The sequence below is a fragment of the Pelmatolapia mariae genome, linkage group LG12 (assembly GCF_036321145.2).
Source record: "Pelmatolapia mariae isolate MD_Pm_ZW linkage group LG12, Pm_UMD_F_2, whole genome shotgun sequence".
NCBI classification, from domain to species: Eukaryota; Metazoa; Chordata; class Actinopteri; order Cichliformes; family Cichlidae; genus Pelmatolapia; species Pelmatolapia mariae.
The window spans coordinates 13,427,958-13,448,469 of NC_086237.1; the positions used below are offsets into that span (position 1 = coordinate 13,427,958).

General features: G+C 39.6%; 1 protein-coding gene across 1 annotated transcript in view; it reads right to left on the reverse strand.

The window, feature by feature from the left end:
* Positions 1-446: 446 nt before the first annotated feature.
* The window catches only part of galnt9 (polypeptide N-acetylgalactosaminyltransferase 9), a 100,485-nt gene continuing 80,419 nt past the window's right edge, over positions 447-20,512 (reverse strand). Inside the window, exons 7-11 of the mRNA XM_063489793.1 lie at positions 15,821-16,006; positions 14,270-14,407; positions 10,406-10,501; positions 1,560-1,727; positions 447-1,439 (exon numbers count right to left, since the gene is read on the reverse strand). Coding sequence (XP_063345863.1) covers positions 1,293-1,439; positions 1,560-1,727; positions 10,406-10,501; positions 14,270-14,407; positions 15,821-16,006 — 735 coding nt within the window. The 3' untranslated portion in view covers positions 447-1,292. The remainder of the gene's footprint in view (positions 1,440-1,559; positions 1,728-10,405; positions 10,502-14,269; positions 14,408-15,820; positions 16,007-20,512) is intronic.

Here is a 20,512-nt window from a genome sequence, read left to right on the forward strand (position 1 = left end):
TGTAGTCAAGGTATTATAGCATGTTCTGATAGAGACACAGTAAAAACATTTGAAAAGAGACCAGCACCTAAGTCATTCCAGACGGCTGTCACCTTTTTGCTTACATCGGAGAAAAATGGTAAAGAGGTTACCTTCTGGGCAAAATCACTGGAAGGCTCTCTGTGCTCTCTGAACACCAACTACCCTGTGAGTTATCTGAAGCAATTGTATTTCACAAGGATAGAGACCCGATGGTGGCTTGAGGTGGTTGTAAGAGCGGGCACAACAAAAGACATGTGATTTTGCAGCCGTTGATTGCTTCTGGCCTTCCAATATATAGTAGTAACAAACAAAAAAGTGTCAACAGGAAGCCAAAGTTGACACCAGTTTCATAAAGCGCTGGGAAAAAAAACATCAAAGAGGTGATTTGTCATAAAAATGATTTTATTATCCTAATTGTTATCGGATTACGGATATCAATTTTCCACTGTTTTTTCCCTTTACAATATATTACTATCATTAGACTGTTTTATACATTGTTTTATATATTAATAACTTTCAAATAATTTTGTACATGCTTTTGGGACTGACATTCCCTGGTCAGATGAAGCAGAAAAATGAGACAAAAAGGCACGTGATTGCTCGTATCCACAGTGAGCAATACAGTCCAAAGAAACAAAGAACCGTCGTGGTTTATGTGAGTGCAGTTGAAATGTCCCCCGATCTAATGATGGGCAGCCCCTTTGAAGCCTATTACATGTCTTGCCAGGGCAGCACATTAAGTCCAAAGCAATTTTCCATATCACAGCCCAAAATAATCACTTTCATGTGGCAACTGACAGCAATTATATCTTCTGATTTGCTCCGATTCACTCAGGGAAAAAAAAAAAAAAAAAATCACACACCCACCCACGCTTTCTCATCTCCAAAGAGCTGATACTTTTACAGTAGAAACATTATAATTACTAGAACGTTGAACCACCTTCAGGGGCTGCACTCAGATGACTTGCTCTATACATGTACAACTGTAGCTGAATATCAGATGTGGGCCATTTCAAACAGTGCAGCCTGCCATAAGGTCTGGTATGAATGTGCAGCTCAGTGGAACACACAGATTGATCATATTCTTCTTTAAAACTCAGTATTGGAAAGCTCTGTGGCCTGAGGGAGACCCAGTGTACTGTGTAGTCTGTGGTGTGAAATACCACACACCAGCACCACCGGCGCTCTGCTCTCTCTGAACTGTCCACAGTTTAAGATCTAACTGTGACTTGAAACGCTGCCCAAACTGTCTCAGAGGTCTTTCTCTGGTTTCAGTGCCTGGGATGCTTAATCCAGTTTCGTATCATCCACTTCTGACCAGAGCATCTCTGGACCACAAGGCGAAGGCCAAAGTTGGCGTCTTTGGACATTTCTACCTCCAAGCATCGGCCAGTGTCCCTGCTGATGATTGGCCCATTCTGCAATGAAAACACAGACAAAAATAACGGCAAATTTTTAAAGTGCATTTCAAGAAAAAACAGATTGCATGCACACGTGCTATCATCACTTTTAAATCCATTTACACGTTTTCTTCTTACCTGTGTAAAGTCCCAAAGCCTCTGGGAAATCCTCGACACAGCATCACATTTTTTCAGACTGGGAGTACGTCCTCTGCCATCATCAATGAGGCATTTTGTATCAGGCAGGAAGGTGGTGGACCCCAGGGGACCAAGCTGGAGAAGCCCCTCCGTAGAGTACCGAGCCAGCTGCAAGCCAAAGGGAATCAAATGTGTTACACTACCTAAATTAAAGAGCACAGTGGAAAACACAGCTTTATAAAAAGCAAACACTTGACTTTTTAGAGGGCATCGGTGGAAAGCGCAAGATGGAAATGTGCTTCATTGAATGTGATTGAATGTGATTTGCAGTAATGTGCTTTACCTATTCTGCTCTACAAAAGCAGACAGGCAGAAATTACAGAAGCAGAAAGGAGAAAATGGGTTTAAGGTTTGATTGGCAGATTGTGTTTTTCCTTCACTTATCTGAGTCATCTGCACCGGTTCTGTCTGGAGCATATGTTTGAAACCCTTAGCCTAATGTTTGGGGCACATAATACCACATACCTCCATGAGTGCATCTTTCCCACTTTATCGTCCAGCTGTACTCCCGATTAATTACAAAATGCCCTGAATTATATATATATAGCAACTTTAGGATAATTTTCTCTAAATTGAAAGGTGACACGTACTGTCTCTCTGCTTTCCTTGTATGTAATTAATGTACAAATTAAAAAATAAATCCCACATTGATATGTTGAGAGAGAGCATGTTGGGTAGGCATGATAACACAATAGTAATTTAGGAAAATAATAATAATGGGAAATTAATAGAAGTCAAATGAACTGCCATGGTCATTTCTGGGACTCTGAACTCTGGCGTATTTTATTTTCTTTCAGTTTTGATTATAATCTTTTGATATTTAGAATTCTTAGTTAATAGTTTTGTATTCTTTTTTCTGTTATTATTGAATCGTCATGTTTTAGTTTACTCCAAGCTTCCCCAGTATCTGTTTGAGTCTTGTCAAGCCTTCATTTCTGTCAGTGTTTAGTTTCTTCCTGCTTTATTTTGATAGTCACATGCCTTGTTTTACTTCCTCTACTTGTTGTTTTACTTAGTTTCAGCTGTGTCTCGTCACCCTCCTGTGTCCACTGTGGACTTTAGGATTCTGTAGATTGTAGACCAGCTGAAATAAAAGGCAGGCTTTAAGTTGTTCTGTCTGTCTCAGAGTCTGTATTTAGGCACTGTTCCTGCAACCCTTGGCATGAACAGAACTAAATTCAAGTCATAATATCAACACAGATATTAAGACAGTTTAATAGTTACTTTAAATGAATTGTAATCAACCACAAACTAATTAAATAGCCACCTTAAAGCATTTAAAGCTCTCTCGCTATGATGATACACTATACTGATTGATTTTTGTATGGAAGCTGCTGCAGTTTCTGGAGTTTAGATTTTAGCACCGTTCCAGTTGTTAATTGCTAATAAGCTTTGTATTTCATATACTAAAATAGGCTCAAGTTACTTTGCATTGAAGCCACAGTGCAGCTTATTTATGGTTCTCTTAACAACCAAAATTTGATCCTTCATTGTGTAATCCGGTGCATGAAAGCCTCTGTCGTGATACGTATCTATTACGCAAGGATACAGTAGAGATAACATTTATAATTTATGGGAATGATCCTCTCTGAAAAATGAGACCCCAAAGCTAGGGAGGTCTTCACTATGACGGCCAAGCTGCTTTGACTACCCTAAATCGTCAAAATGCACGATCTGTCATGTACAGAGTAGGTAGTAACATGTTCCGTACTTTATATAACCAACTGTATTTATGTAACTTCCTGGAAGAATCAGTGTAATAACAGGAATCAAGATTTCTGAAAAACGTATTTCTTTATTTTACTTTATTCATGTGAAAATAACCCACAACTGTTCTACCAATGTGATTTCAATTATTCATTATTTTCTTTAAGAGCAGCTGCTCTAATGGTCGGACTTAAAAAATCACATAAAAATTCTGAAAATAATAAAAAAAAAAACTTAAAACATATGTACTGTTATAAAACTGTTAAGGTAAATGGACTTGTTCTTATATAACACTTTTCTACTCTAAGCACTCAAAGGGCTTCATACAATTTGCCTCATTCACCTATTCTCACAAGCACTCCTTTTTTCTATGCTTTTTCAACATAAGTGCATTAAATCTATAACTCATACACATTCATACACTGATGGATGAATCAGAGAGCAGTTTGGGATTAGTATCTTGCCCAAGGATATTTGGCATTCAGACTGGAACAGCCAGGAATCGAACCTCCAACCTTCCGATTAGTAGATGAGCTGCTTACCTGTAAAATGAATCCCATAAAGACTAAAATTCTAAACCTGGTAATGTTTTTGTAGCATTTTGCTTTGTATTAAAGTGCTTTACTCAATAAATTTTAACATTGAAATGTTTTCAGCATATTCAGCATGTTTGTCTGAGTGGAGGATTTTATAGAGCATGGATGGAGAAACTAGAAATGCACATGCTGCGTCTATGGGTGATTGTTCATGTGAGAGGGGAGATCCATGTGGATTTTAATCCAATTTTCTGTCATAAAGAGGCACTCAGAACAAACAGGAAAACAATAAAGCACCATATCTTGGTTCACTTGAGGTCTACTGGAGCTGGCTGAGCTGATCACTGCGATACATATTTCATCAGCATCCTAGTAAAATATGCATCCAAATACGTGTATGGAACTCTCATTGTACAAGCGATGACATTCACATGCACATTTGAAACTTATTATTATTTATTTATTTGAAACTCACTACAATGGGAGACACAGTTTAATGACCTTTAGGCAGAGGTCATTATTGCAGATGGTCTTATTAAGAATTTTCTGTAGACCTCTTGGGTCTTTCAAGGTTTTAATGCTCTAAACAGATTTAATAAAGGTGTAAACTATGACTCGGCACAAGACAAACTCCATATAATCCCCACTAATACCTGTTTACAGCTTAGTCTGGCAGCGTTTTATATGCTAATACATTTAAAATGAGTCCATAACAAATAATTAACGCGAGGAAATGATTCTGCCAAGCCAATTAACCTGTGGCTCATGCAGCAACATTACACACTCCATTGCGTTTCTGCAATCACCAGAGTTTTGCAGAACATTTTTTGGAGGTCATGCTAATAGCAAGTCTTCTTTGTCACGGTGATAGTGCAACTGTGGAGCAACTTCCTTGCTGCACCACAAAGTCATACCACAGTTTGTCTTGTGGCCAAGCCTCGAAACAGAGCGTGTGATTTTGTTAACATACACCAAAATCCTATTAAAATGTGCTGGTGAAACACTGCGAAACCCTTTAAAATAGATAATTTTTTAAAAAAAAGGTCACGTCAACTCTATCTGTTGTCCTTTATACTGCATGAAAAGCTTCTCTTTAAGTTCATTAACTGCCTGTAGCCATCTGAAGACAGCAGGACAGATATTTTGATAAATCTGCAGCCTCTTATCAGAGAAGTGTATCGTTACTACACACAGCTGTCCACTCTGTTTCTTTTTATTAAATCACATGCAAATAATACTGAGCCACTATTAAATGAAACACGCACATCACTACACACACAAGCCTGCTGATAGCTTCATACTCTGCCTGTGTTTGTGAGAGAAGCCAGATTACCGGAGGATCATGATACAGCAAAGAAAGCAATCCTAAAATTTTATCAGTGGACAATAAAATATTGCATCATTTGCTTTATGAAGCTAGATGTGCGCACACGCTAGTAGTGTAATGGGGCCGGCTCTGTGGCTCCACCACCATCCTTTCACTGCTTTGCACTGCTGAACAAATGTGAGACATTATCCATGATTTAGATTTCCTCAGGGAGAGCGTGCACACACTCACTTCTCTGAAGCACAGCGAGAAGTTATTCTGATCAATTCTAGTTTTTTTTTTTTATATCTTAAAAGAAGAAATTCTATAAATGACAAAACTGAAGACAGCTGGCTTAAAATAATGTCAGTCATCAGTGTAATCTAATGATGCAAAGAAATCAAATTCATTTCCATTTGTTTATTTCCCCCTGGGGAGCAGGATTAAGAGTTGATCGAGCTTTGCATTACTGACCCCACGGAGCTCTTTGCAGGAGAGGCCAGTGGGGTGGTTTGCATCACCAAAAACGAGAGCAGTTTGCAGGAAAATTGGGAAATGTTTGAAAAATGATGCATGGGTAGCTTTTGCATGCATATCTTGAGAACTGGATTTGGTTTCACTGTGCAAAAGAAAAATAAGCACAAAAACAGGACAAGGGCCTTCCACCCACAGCATCATTTGTTCTGGTATCTATTCAAGTAAAGGTTGTGCTGAGAAGATGCTTTCTCTTTTTTTTCCCAGCAGCATCCTCCTGCATATTCATATAATTGTTTCCTGGGAGTGCCCCAGTTTTCCAGTGTTTCCTTCAAATCCTGACCACATTTAAAATGAGTTTCGGATTTAATTTAATACCAAACTCCCAAGAGCTGCATGTTCTCCTCTCTTACCGTTAAAGAAAAATAAATCGCAGCATATTTAATCACATTCTGAAAAATTCTTCACTTTTCGTGTGTTTAAATCTAACTGCAGACATACTGTATGTCAGCACTATAAGTGATTATGTTGACTGATCTTTTCACATTTTTAAATTAGTGCTTGCATATCATCTGTTTGCATGTTCATGTCATCTCATACTCCCCAGCTTCAACACTCTGTTTGGAACCTGCATGGGGTTCAAGAGCTGATTAAGAGGACAGGAGGCAACATGCTGCCTTCTTATGTTTCATTCATTTTAAATGACTGCTGCACATGGATCACTGCTTATATCATGTATACGTGTACAGTGTACATTATAGCAAAAAAGTTTCAGTCTGTCGGGGAGGCAGCAGTTCATTCCTGAATTCACTGTGCAGCATAACAACCACCGCCAAAATACAGCAGAATCAGAAAGATCTGTTCAGCAACAAGAAGAGAAACAGTCCCGCAACAGATGGCACGGGCCCCACAGAGCCCTGATCTCAACATTATGGAGTCTATCTGGGATATCTGGGATGAAGAGACCAAAGCAACTGAAGTTGTCTCAGTATCCAAAAGAACTGCTGCAAATTCTCCAACCCAGCTGCAAAACCAGAGTACATTGAGTGCCATGACAAAGTGCATGCATGTTTATCAGCAACAATAAAGGCAAGTGATGCTCACAGTACACATTAATTAAACGGAGATGAGCAACATTTAAGGCATAACTGCATTAACGCGGCAAATCTCCGTTAACGAGTTACCGCGGATCGCCCCGTGCGTGGGGCTGCACGGTGTCAATGTGTTAGCGCGGTTAGCTCGTTAACGCGCTGATGCTGTCCAGCGTCGTCCAGCACTAATATATGTATAGATAGATAGATATAAAATCCAAAGCCATCAATAAAGCGTATGTAACTGCGATGCTGCTTTCATTTCAAGATGTCCAAGTGCATCCATCTCCTCATAGGTTTCTCTTCAGCATATATATGTTTAGTAGCCTAACTGCTGCACATTCCTTTCATATATACAAATCCCTAAAAGATGGATGTTGCTGCTCTAAAATTCACCACGTGGAACCTTGAACTGAGCATTTTGGCTTTTGTCATCAAATTAGCAAAAAGAAAAAAATCTGACAAACGGAGCAAGAAGAGGGATGAGAAACTGAAGGACTTGCTCATACAGTAGCAACTTATCAAATACAGGGTAGCCATGCCCTAAAGCATACCCTACTTTATTGCCTATTTTGCTGTAAATGGGACCATAATTCACACAATGAGCACTGGGCTGTATCTAAGGGGTGAGAGACTTGAAAGTAGTAGGTTATTTTGATAACCTCATTAGGAAAAACTTTTCTTTTGGTGTAATAAATAAAGTAAGGAGCACGGTTATTTTCTCACTGACAATCCAATCTGTCTTCCTTTTCAACGAGAAGAGCCACCACTGCTGGCTATTAGATGGTATGTAGAGTTTGTAATTATTTGTTTTAGGGCTTTTTTTTCTTTGCTTTTAAATAATGACAGTGTCAGATAGACAGAGGGGTGGAATGCTATATATATATATATATATATATATATATATATATATATATAGCATATAGTCACACCCACACAGGTTAAGTATCACATATTAAGACCAATCTTGATTATATAACTCTACCTCTGTTACTTTTAAACTTTCATTGTTGTAGATAGCAACATGTTTAGCATTTGGCACGCTAACTGCCTGACTGCAGAAACTGACAATGATTGTTTAATTGTTGCTTAATAAGATGAACAGAGTGCCACTTATGACAGCAACAAGCTAGTCACATTGATTGGTTGTTAGGCTGTTATTATTAGTAAGCATGCTGTTAACTGACGATGTTGGCAAACTTCAGACAGTATACTGATTACAGTTTGCTACAGAGGGCTGTGCTAAGCCTTTCTGGTGTATCTACTGAATCCAGATATTTTTGGACCGAGCAGGTCATTGCATTAACACTGACGCCAGTAGGAATAGCACTCCTATGCAGATAAAGTCAAGAAATATTTTCAGGTCAAGTCACAGAGATTGAGAAGCTGTAGTTCACGTGGGTACAGAATTTGAAGCCGAGACACCTTCAAGTCAATGTTCCCTCTAATTTTTTATGTGTCTGAGCGAACACACAAACTCCCTGAGCGATCCCTTGCACCACTGTGAGCGACATCAGACGTGTGCACTGTGGTCACGCCAGCATCGAATCCATCCAAGTTAAATAGTTTATTAAAATCAAATCAAATTACAGCATTTACATTTATGTTAGACTACCTTTAATTAACTGCTTTAGCCCATTTACAATGAAAATGTAAAAAAAATCTAGTCATTGACCTGTGTAGTATGTTAAGACTATTGGAAGTAAAAATACCTTGAACTCCAATTTCGAAAACACAACTTTCTTTCTTTTCTTTTTTTATAAAGCTCTGACTTGTATTATGAGTATGAGTCTGTGGTCTGGGAGAGAGTCCTGTAACTCTCTGTCTGCAACATATAGTATATAATGACCAATGCTGGGCAATTAATTATATAGTTACTTCTTCAAAAAAGTAACTGAGTTATGCAAACAACGTTTTTTGCAGCTATTTTTTTAAATGCAGCCAATACATTTTTAAATAAACATTTCAAACTATTTACAGAACAATCAGCTGTTCTGCATCAAATCTGATGCCACACAAATTATTTGTGCCACTCCAAAAAATAATTTCTGTCCACTATGAGATAAAGGAGAACAACAGCCTGATACCTGCAGGCCTGACAACAGGAGATGTATCACTCCTGTAACACCTGTAACATTCAGTAGTCGTCTCATTGCTCATTGCTAACAAAACTATTGACTACACTACACACTAACTACACAAGGTTTGCGCTAAACGTCTCAAATCTCTCACATCTCAAAACACCGCCGTCACTCCTAAAACTTCCCCCCGTTTCTTAACAACTAGCTGCCACGTTGCCATATCATTTTTTGATTGGTCGACATGGTACTTTTTGGACGAATAGGAAAGGGGAGGCGGGGGGGTTTTGTTTTTGCTCACAGGCGGAGAGTGCTTTCGAGCGTTTTCCTTATAAAACGCTGTTTTTACCGTTTCTTCCCGCAGTAAATATAAACAACGACAGTATTCAGGAAGAAAACCAAACATTGCATTTTTTTTATATCACAACTCTGGTTTTACGTGGCCTATCAACACAATTTAAAAACTGGTATGAAGTCCACACTTTTCCCGTCAGTTGTTCCGTCTGTCCTGCTCACATCTCCAATGGTTGTACACGTTGTCATTAATGTGGCTTCACTCCACATCAGCCACGCTGCTTTGCTAGCTAAAACACCGGTGTCGGCACATAAGGACGCTGTCATAGCCTGTCAACTACGTTGATTGGCTGTGTATATACGAATGTGAATCGCATTATTGGCTGGACTATGGGATAAGGTGGCATCGTTCTAATCCCAAGGTGGAGCAGCCAGTCACTTACTGACTCACACTGCAAAACAGAATTGTTAAAGTATTAATTTTAATTTCAATTCAGGTACTGTCAGTTTTTTTTTGTGCGCAACGCAGATTTTCTGTGCGCAGAGACTGTGCCAGCAGTGCGCAATTGCGCACATGCGCAGCTTAGAGGGAACATTGCTTCAAGTCATGTTACATGGTAGGGGCGGAAGATTTTTGAAGATTTATTCTGGCTGCAAGAGCAAATGATAGGTCGAAACATCATTTAGAGTGAACAGGTTTTGAGAGAATACTTGAAATATTTGCAGTGTCCAAACATAACTTAATCTGTAAAAAGTGAGAACACCGTGTGGTGAGTATTGGTCTTTCAAACTAGCATTAAGTTCACAGGATGCTAGTTCTCCCTCTATGTGTATTCTGAGGTAGACCTCAATTTAATTTAACCATGAGAATATTTGTAGTATATGCATCCTGCATTGCTTAAAAACCCCTAGAAGGGATGTGTGTGGTGGTCTATATTAATCAGCGAGTACCAATGGGAAGAACACATTTCTATTTATAGCATGTCTGTGCCTCACACTTACTATGTAAAACTTGACTTGGATGCTACATTGCCTAAAGAGGAGACTAATTGCACCACATCATCTTTAGGTTTAGTGTTAAAAAGCAGAATGTGTTGATTTAAAAAAAATCTGCTAAAGAATTTTCTGTAGGTTTCTGTATGTTTACCTTTTGCAAAGACACCCAATTTACAGACTTAAATGAGTAAGAATCAATACAACGCACTGACAAACAGTTTAATTAATGGCATTACTGACTGTTGAATATCTGTATCGAAGACAGCAGTCAAAATAAACAGGAAATAGAGAAAGATCTGCTGACCTGGGAGGACATGCCGTGGCAGGGGTACAGGATGGCTTTATCATCGTCCTCAGAACCCTGGTCCAGGCAGTAGCCACTGGCCTTGCTGTTTCTCACCTGCAAGAAAAACAAAAAAGATGTTGTTTCTATGAAGCTGCTGAAAGCTCCAGTATTTTACATATCCAATATTCTTAAAAACAACCAAACAAACAGCTTGTTTCAAATATTCTCCATTTGAACATTTGAGTGTTAGGTGCAAGAGCAAACACAAAATTGTTCAAGTACATAAGCATCTGAGGAACTGGAGAACCACACAAGTTTATTCTATTCTATATTCTATTTAAGTCTATTTGATTCTAATGGTAGTGTACCCTCAACAATAGGAACGTGTTATATGTATACGGTTAGCATGGTGCCAGATAATTTTACCACCTCCTACACTCTGGGCCCTCTGTATTTAAATACAGCAGAAGTCTTAATGAAATTATTCTCATTTACATATTTTATATGTGTGTTGGGTGTCTGTTGTCTGAAAATTGGAAAAGTATGAAACAGTGACTGAAATTAAGCTTGCAACACTCTTCCATTGCACGGAAAGTCCAGATGTAATTCTTGGAAATGTCTTTTGACAAAATTAGCATATACATAAGTTAAAGTTTGCCATGATTTTGGCTGTATTTAGATGTAAAATTATTAGTTTGAGTTAAGTCTGGAAGGGAATTTTTTTTTTCTCTCTCTCTCTGATTAATTCACATCGGAGTGGCTAGTGGAGAAAGTTTGCCTACAGGTCTTTCTGGTTGAATGCAGTCTTTTCTTTTCTAGTTTTTGAGTTTGCACTTGCAGTTTGACTAGCTTTAAGGAACAAAACTACTTGTTTAAGTTATGAAAAAGTATGCAGTTTGTTTAAAATATGTCAAAGCTCTGAACTTGATCTAAATGCCTATGCTCCTATATTTGTGGGATTATTCATGACATTTCAATTCACCTGTATTTGTATATAACCAAATAACAACAACAGTCAACTCAAGGTGCTTTACATTTTAAGGTAAAGACCCTACAATAATAAAAATAATCCCCAAAATTAAGATGACCCCCTATGAGCAAGCGCTTGGCGACAGTGGGAAGGAAAAACTCCCCTTTAATAGGAAGAAATAACCAAGCTCAGGAAGGGGCTGTAGTGATGGGAGAAAGACAAAAGGACAAAAGTGCATACGTATCAAGCACATAAGGTGTTAAGTACCACAAGGTATATTTTTTTAAAATCAGGAATTTAAAAACATATTTGAGAAGATATTTCCCCCTAAAAAATAGATTAATAGCTTAACTCCATACTCCACCTCCACCCACCAGTGGGGTGCACCTCACAGTTTGCGAACCACTGGTGTATGTGAAAGGAGAAGCTGGTAGAGACAAGCTCGCTGAGTATTACTGAGCAGTTTTCTTACTGCCTCTCTTCTCAGCCTTTTCGGTCGGCTCCTGCCTTTCTTTTCCATTTTATTTACAGATTAGTGTAGGTGGGATTTAATTCTCCTTTAGGCACAGTCTATGCAGTGAAGAAGAGAGGAAAAGGGGTGCGAGCACTGCAGATAGTACAGTAGCAAATGCTCAACAAGACATTAGTAATGGCAGCTTTCTGGGACACATTTTAATTTGTCTGTTGGGCGGTTATTGTTGCACAACTTATTTTACTCTTGACATTTTTTAGTGTCAATCTAGAAAATAAGTCTAAAAGAAAGTGACTAAATCAGGGAAAAGACTTCTTTAGCATTGGTTTTAATGAGAAAACAGCCCAAAGACGATCCCTGTGAGCTGAGAAAACTGGGTAAATATGAATATTTTGTACAAAATGTTACCCCATGAAAATGGCCCAACATTATATAATTTAATAAATTACTGGTTTCACATTTGGTTCAAACCAAAATAATAGTATCAGAGCAGCCTTTCAAAACCTATTATTATTTATTATCTAAGAAGGTAGATAATAGTCTCTTGAATGTGAGCCACCATTTAATTCCTCTGTGCATGTCACAATACCTCTGTGATACTAGATCCACTGTGGTTTGTTCACACAGCAGTCTTCACAGAGGCTGTATTTTCTCAAAGCGATGACTGAGCTTTGATAGATATTATCGGGACACGACCAGTCCCAGTTCAGTCTCCCCCCTGTCCTCCAGACCTGCAGATGATGCATTGAGCATGAGGCCCATGTTTGGTGTGATTTGAATGAGTAAGGCTTCATTTCCAGGTTGCGACATGTCTATCATGTAGTTTTGTCAGGGAGGGTTCCACTCGGCTGGTCTGGTCAGCATGGCCGAGCGCGGTGCTGATGCTCGGTGACAGATGAGGCTCACTTCTGCTCTGCCGGCTGTGTGGCTAGACAAGGTAAATGTTACCCAGCTTGTCGACAGATCTGAAATAGTGCCACTTAAGTTAATGCCACTCTGAGGAATCCATCTGGGTGCCAGAGCCAAAACAGGCAGTAGAGGGAACAAAAGGGGGAGTAAATTCATAGGGCTTTGATGAATTGTGAATTCTGATATGCAGCATATTGATTAGGCTGTTCTTTTGTTCACACCTATTTGCCTGTCCATCTGTCTGTGAGTGGGATTTAGTAAAAACCAGGCCAGATTTGGTAAAAAAAAAAGAGAAAAAAAAAAGGTTTTAATAATTCAGTCAGACCAGCAGCTTGTGAACAGGCATGCCAGACAAAACCCTAGGCTGTTAAGGGGGCCCCCAACAGTTGTCCTCAGTTGGAAACCTCCCCTAGGGCATACAAAAAATCCCATCAGTTCCAGAATGGGAGTGTGTCGCATTGCTTTAATGAGCATTATTGTGACGTGATGTTTGCAGTTACTACTTTGTAATTTAAACCCATACATAGATGAATATTGCATTATTTACGATTGACTAATAAATGATTATGATATTTGATCAGACTATTAGCCTTTGGCAGTGATCTGCGCTTTTTCCCAATGCCCTTCTAGTTTTCCAGGTGTCCATTGCTGAAATTGATATGAGGTAAACAATGCGTCTCAGCGAACCTCCAAATAGTGTCTGAGTCAGGAGCGTGTTCAATTCTTCAACCTGTTATAATCCTGTTGTCTTCCCCCCACTGTGCTGAGTGCACAGCCAAGCCCAATCAAATTAAAATGGAAAACTAATAAAGTATTTGATTAAAACTCATTATGAGGAGCTGGTACAAATCCTGTGTGGTGATGTTGCAATTCCTTAGCAATATCATACATTCACCTTAGACTAGCTACACTCAAATCGTTTGTTTTTTTCTAAGATGTACCACTCCATCACATTAAAGGTCATCATCACATGTCACAAAACATCCTAATAATTCACTCCTTTATTTCTTTGATTTATTTGTAGGATCAGCCTTCCTGCCTCAGCTTTCACATCCTCTGCAAACTCCAGTGGTGTGAAAAAGTAAGTGCCCCCTTCCTGATTTCCAAGTGTTGTGAATATTTGGCACACTTACATGTTTCAGATCATCAAAGTAAATGCAAAATTCTGTTTTTAAATGTTGATTTCACTGATTAAGGGAGAAAAGTTGTCCAAACCTACCTGGTCCTGTGTGAAAAAGTAAGTGCCCCTCTTGTTTAATCATGAATTATCTGTGATTAATCCCAGTTTTTGTTTAGTTTCACTAAACATACTCAGGCCTGATTACTGGCAGACCAAAGGAGACCAAGGAAAAAAATAAGACACGGCACGTCTCACATTTGCCAAAATACATCACGATGATCCCCAAGACATCTGAGAAAATCGTATCTGGACCGACAAGACAAAAGTTGAATTCTTTGGAAGGTGTTTGTCCCCTGATGATATGGCAAAATCAGTGTTTACTTTCAATCATTTGCTTAATGTCTTCCTCACCTCGCCATATGTGATGGTGTTGTTATAGATTCGCATCTCTGGGTAGACGTGTTCAAGGTACCAGCGGAAACTCCGACATTGCAGCCTTTTCCTTAAGGCCAAGCGCTCCGAGACATCCCCGAAATCAACCCCAGGGTTCTGTCAACAAATGGTACAAAACAAAGAAAAACACACATGAAAAAGCCTCTTAGCCAGCAGGCATTTTAATTATTAGAGTGAAAGCTGCTTGAGAAATGGAATATGCGAGAGTGTCGAGGTGCTGAAAAGAAAAGACCAACCTTTTAGTTAAAAGATGGATAGATGCACCTGTCATGAAGGACCTTCATTGTTCTTTCATTACACGTGATTCGTGCCGAGCAAACTCTAATCAGCTGCTTAATTATGAGCCCTCACGGCCATGCCGGCATTACGGAGGTGGCTTCCCAGATTGATTGGGGGAATGCCTAATAGCTGCACTACCTGGCACTGAGGCTTGATTCAGACGCATGCACACACACATGCACACACACATGCAGCCATCTACTTTTCAGTCAGTTCGCCCCCATCTGTGTTGGAATCCACAGTCAGCTGCTGAACGTGCTTCCAACATCTGTTAGTAATGAATTCTAGATGGAAATATCCACTTTTTGTAGCAACCATAAAGCGACACTAAAAAATGCATTCAATTTCACTGAGATGTTGTTTGGTGTTTGGACTTGGAGCTGGCCGCTCTGGTGAATCATAAAGCCTTCCCCCACCAAGGTAATTGTGCTCTCAGCAGGTACCTTAGACAATAACGAAAATCAGTGATTGTGTATAGGGGGAGGCTGGGAGGAGAGGGAGTGGGGTAGATGGAATAATCGTAGTTAGGCCTTTCTACTGTACACAAAATAACTCTGCGCCACAGGACAGCCGAGGTAATAACATGCCATGCCACTGTGCTTGTAATTACACTCAAGAAGGGATGTGGTCTGATTGACTACTTTGTCAAAGGTGCTGCCACCCCCAGCTCCCACATTTCGACTCAACATTTCCAGGCGGCATGCAGGCATCAGCAGCCTGCCACACCAGTGTGTGACTAGCCCACATCCTGTAATTATTTTGTTAGGGACATCAGTGAGCTGTGCTGGACGGCTTTTTTGAGGCCTTCACTGATGTCCTTCACTGACTATCATCTCATTCTGCATGGCTGAAGAGGCAATTAGGATTCAATATTAAACTCTTTATTAATGAAAATAGCTGTTTATTTGCAGGTCATCTCCGTAGACTCTTGAAAGCAATTAAATGAAACTGATACGTATGAAACTAAACTGACTGGAAATGAGGCTAATCTCCTTCACTTGATGTACCTCTCTCATCTGTTTGGAAAGAGCATCTACTGCTTTCTGCCTGTGCTCTGCTGCCAGTGTGAAGGTCAAACGGGATGAAATCTGAATTTTGAATTTCTATTGACTAGCGTCTCCAGAGGCCCTGGTTGCATGTCTGAATGAGAAAGTGTGACGGGAGGAGACGGGGCAAAAGAGAGCTCGTGGATTTGAATGAGGGTGTGATCTAAGACAGAGAAAAACCTACATTCATGGGAATGTTCCAGGCCATGTAGACGTGGGATTTGTATTCGTCCATCCACACCTCAGCGGCTCGCAGGGCATTGCGCTTGGCGTAGTAATCTATGTCGTTGTTGTAGGGTTTTTTGGTGCGCTCAATATGGGCCACTCTGGCGCATGGGAGGACTTCCATGCTCCCACCACACTGCCACACCTACACAGCAGAAAGAAAGAGTTCAGATCAACAGCTACACAGCTCCCGCCTAATGTAGAGGCCAATCAAACTACAGGCATTGAGGTTTAAGGATAATTAATTTAATTGATACAAAAAATACTGGTTTGCTGGTTATTACAACTTGGTTTTGACTAATGCAGAGCTGGCTATTATCCCTTATTCCCTTGCTCATAATAGATGTCTATATAATCTGATGTCTTTTTGGAAATACAGGAATCATCCCTCACTGGCTATAAAATTCAGATTCTACTAGAGAAAGGTATATTTTGTATGTAGTATGAAAAATGAAAAAGGAAACTGTGTCGATCAAAGGCTACAATATTGAACAGAAATGAATTCCACTTCAGAGCAAAAATATTCATTAAAATATGAAGTTAAATGTTGAAAAGCCACATGCAAACAGCCTTGGTAGAAGCACAAATGAGGACTCAAATAAATGCATTTGATTTTTTTGTAATGACTTTTCATAGTGGAGTGAACAAGGTCAAACAGGCATCTTCATTAATTTGTCAATGGTATCATGGTCATACTTGAGCTTGCTGCAATTTATCTCCATCAGTGAACTGCTTGAAAAATATAAGATACATGCATCGACACATAGAAATCTGCTACACATTTAGGGTCACAATCTTTATCCACTATTCAAAGTGACAGAGTGCAGCATAGGTTATCATTATTAAAGAGGACAAACATACTTGCAATTAGTTTACAGCTATGTTATGTCCTTCTTCTTGTTTCTAACATAGCACACGTCTTCTCAAAGATGCATTTAGTTGTTACATTATTACATATTTATTTATATTATTTGCTGAAGTGAGCGACAAAATGAGTGACAAATGGATTTGTAAGCCTATGGCTCATATTGTAGATACAGTCTTCATAGAGGTACCTATGACAACTGGAGAACTCTAATGCCACGGAGTGCTGTGCATATGACACTGAAAAATAGGGATATACTGCTTGAAGCCAGGCAGTGAAAAATGCTATCTTTAAAAGCATCAATCACAGCTCAGAATACTGATTGATCGCAGACTTTGTGATGTTGTGACCCTCGACTGACATACTCAATGGAAAGCTACAGTGGCAGGCAGTCACATGGGAGTAATGCACCCATTTCTTTCAGTGCCAGAAAAGATTTGAATTTTAAAACTCTCTGCAAAAACACATCCATATCTTCAAATCTCTGCCATGGTGTTACAAAGTGCCTGAGCAGTTTCTTATGCCGTATCACTGGAAGGCCACAGCATATGGCATGTCCTTCCAGCCGTACAAAATATCACCGCCTCCACCACCCACAGTCTCTTAATGACAATTGCCACAAAGCGTAACAGATGTTCTCATTCATTAACTTCTCTATGACCCCAAAACGATACCCCCTGCTTGGTGTTTAAGGAACATGCTGCTGCAAAACTATTTTTTCAATTAAGTGCAGATCTGGGATGATGCCTGTTTTCTGCACATCATGCTTATTGAATGTTATGTGAAAAGATGTGAATAAATACAGCGTCTGTTTTTGGTCATGTTCAAAATAATGATATATGATTCAAACTCTTGATCTGTCTTTCCTTCCATGATTCTTATTGTAAGACTAAAAGAGTACTACTGAACTCTGAAGGCACTTCATGATGCCATTTGGAAATCTAAAAGTGCTAAGCAAAGGCCCTTTCACCAATGAACAGAGTATATTAGTATGGTAATTTAAATATATTCAGAGATTCCTGCTCCCAGTGATTTATTATTAACAACCTGTGATCAGATGCAATCAAGAAATGTTTGACGTGTGTAGCTGGATGTTTATATGTAGGCCAGATCATCAGTGAGTAGTGCCAAGTATTGGGGAGATATGACAGGATAGTTAGGTAAAGGACAAGTATGGATTTTTTTGTATGAGGTTCTTTAAATATGTCTCCATTTATAAACTATCTATCAACCCCTAACCTCTATGGCAGGGGTAGGCAACTCCAGGCCTCGAGTGCCGGTGTCCTGCAGGCTTTAGATATCACTCTGGGTTAACACACCTGAATCAAATGATTAGTTCGTTACCAGGCCTCTGGAGAACTTCAAGACATGTTGAGGAGGTCATTTAGCAATTTGAATCATCTGTTGGATCAAGGACAGATCTAAAACCTGCAGGACAGCAGCACTTGAGGCCTGGAGTTGCCTACCCCTGCTCTATGGGATGGTAGCGTCTCCCCCAAGATTGTCCTCACATATTTTAATCCATCCATCCATCCATCCATCCATTCTTCCATCCATCCATCCATCCATCCATCCATTCTTCCATCCATTCTTCCAACCATCCATCCATCCATCCATCCGTCCATTCTTCCAACCATCCATCCTTCTATCCATCCATCCATCCATCTGTCCATTCTTCCATCCATCCATCCATCCATCCATCCATCCATCCATCCATCCATCCATCCATCCATCCGTCCATCCGTCCATTCTTCCATCCATCCATCCATCCGTCCATTCTTCTATCCATCCATCCATCCATCCATTCTTCTATCCATTCTTCCAACCATCCATCCATCCATCCATCCATCCATCCGTCCATCCGTCCATTCTTCCATCCATCCATCCATCCGTCCATTCTTCTATCCATCCATCCATCCGTCCATTCTTCTATCCATTCTTCCAACCATCCATCCTTCCATCCATTCCCGCTTATCTGGGTTTGGGCCGCAGGGCCAGTAGTCTAAATAGCATAGCCCAGTTTTTACTCAACTAGCAACATCTTCCAGCTCATCCAGGAGGATGCAGAATTGTGAGAGATACAAGCTCTCCAGCGTGTAGTGTGTCTATCCCAGGGCCTCCTACGACGAGGACAATGCCCAAAACCCCTTGCCTAGGAGGCATCCTACACAGATGGCCAAAGCACCTGAACTGGTTCCTTTCAACCCCATCAGTTAGCATTTTTACCAATCCCTGGATTTGTTTATTAAGGGAAAAAACTCGCTGTGCAATATAATGTAAATTACATTTTTGTTATTCTCAATAAATCTAATGAAATGTTGTTTGAATAAACCAAAGAGATGTGTCTAAACAGCTTTTTATTTAGAAAATGTTATCCAAGCTGTGGTGTATGGTGCATCATTTTGGGACTAGTTTAATCCACATTGTTCCTTTGATATTCTGGCAGCAAGGCGGAATACGTGGGCTTGACTCAAAATAAACTACTGTACAGTGTTCACTGTAATGAAGAAACATGTCACCCAGGGAAACTGCATGACTCAGTTGTTCTTTAATTGTTAAAACAACAGAGCTTAATGGCACAGGCAAAAAATATGTTTTGGGTATGTGCATTCTTTTTAGTGGGCTAAATTCATTAGTGGCTTGTGTAAATTTCAGAATAGGAAATATATGGAAAATTCTCATTTTATGAAAGAATGGATATATCAGTTCACATTAAAACTACAGATACCCTGATGTTACACGTTGCTGTAGTGCTAAAGGGAGTCTGTGAGGTTGTGCTTAATTGTAAGTTAATAAGGGCAATCAGAGCATCTGTCCTCTCACGCCGAAACCCTCAGTTGCTTCAGCTGTATCAGTGGTGAAGTAGTTCGCTGGGGCTGACCTGAGCTTAAAAACCTCTATTGACTGACTGACCCCTCTTCTTCACTCCTGATGATCCACAATGACCTTGGCCTAAAAAATCCATTAGTACTTTGGAGCAGGGTTTACCTGCTTTGCCGCTGCTCATGACAAATGCTGTTTTTCTGCAACAGTCTTCACGGTTGGCGACTTTGTGTGGGTGTGAGTGCAATACCGATTTAATGGGAAGCCTTTAGTCCCTGCAGATCCCCCCCCTTGCCTTTGGAAACATAGTAAGCTCTGCGTAATGCTGTCTTTCTTTGGTTTCCTGCTCCAAATTGATTGTGTGTGAGTAAAACTATCAGTGTTTTAACCACTTATGAAGCACTCGTGGATAATTGAAAATGTGTACAAGTGAAATTGCAGTTAGCAGCTTTCCTGGCGCTGAAAGCAAACTGCTGATCAATATTTCCTCAACCACTTGCAAGGGTCAGAAAGCTGTGTGCTAACTAGTTGGCTAAACAGACTAAAGCTTTGTTGCATTACTTTAAACTTTTATCTTTAAGCTTCAAGTAGAGTTTTTTGTCTAAAATGATGCATTTGTTTGTCTATAAGAAGCAGGAGACAAATTATTTTGTATTTTTTAATTTCCATGTTACAAATAAATACATAAATAAATAAAATACACTGAGTACCAGCTGTTTCTCTTCTTTGCTTTAGCATGGCAACAGTAATACACTCCACCGCTCATTATTTCCCTTGTAACAGCCAGACCTTTCATCTTATCTCTATAAGCAGCTCTCATTTTAATTATATTACTGTATATTTCACAGCAGGATTTGTTGCAAATTAAAAAGCCATCTAAACTCCCACAAACTATTAAGTATGTATATAAAAAGATTCTGTTTAACTTGTGCACATTTTTCTTTAATTATTGCAGGTGTTTCT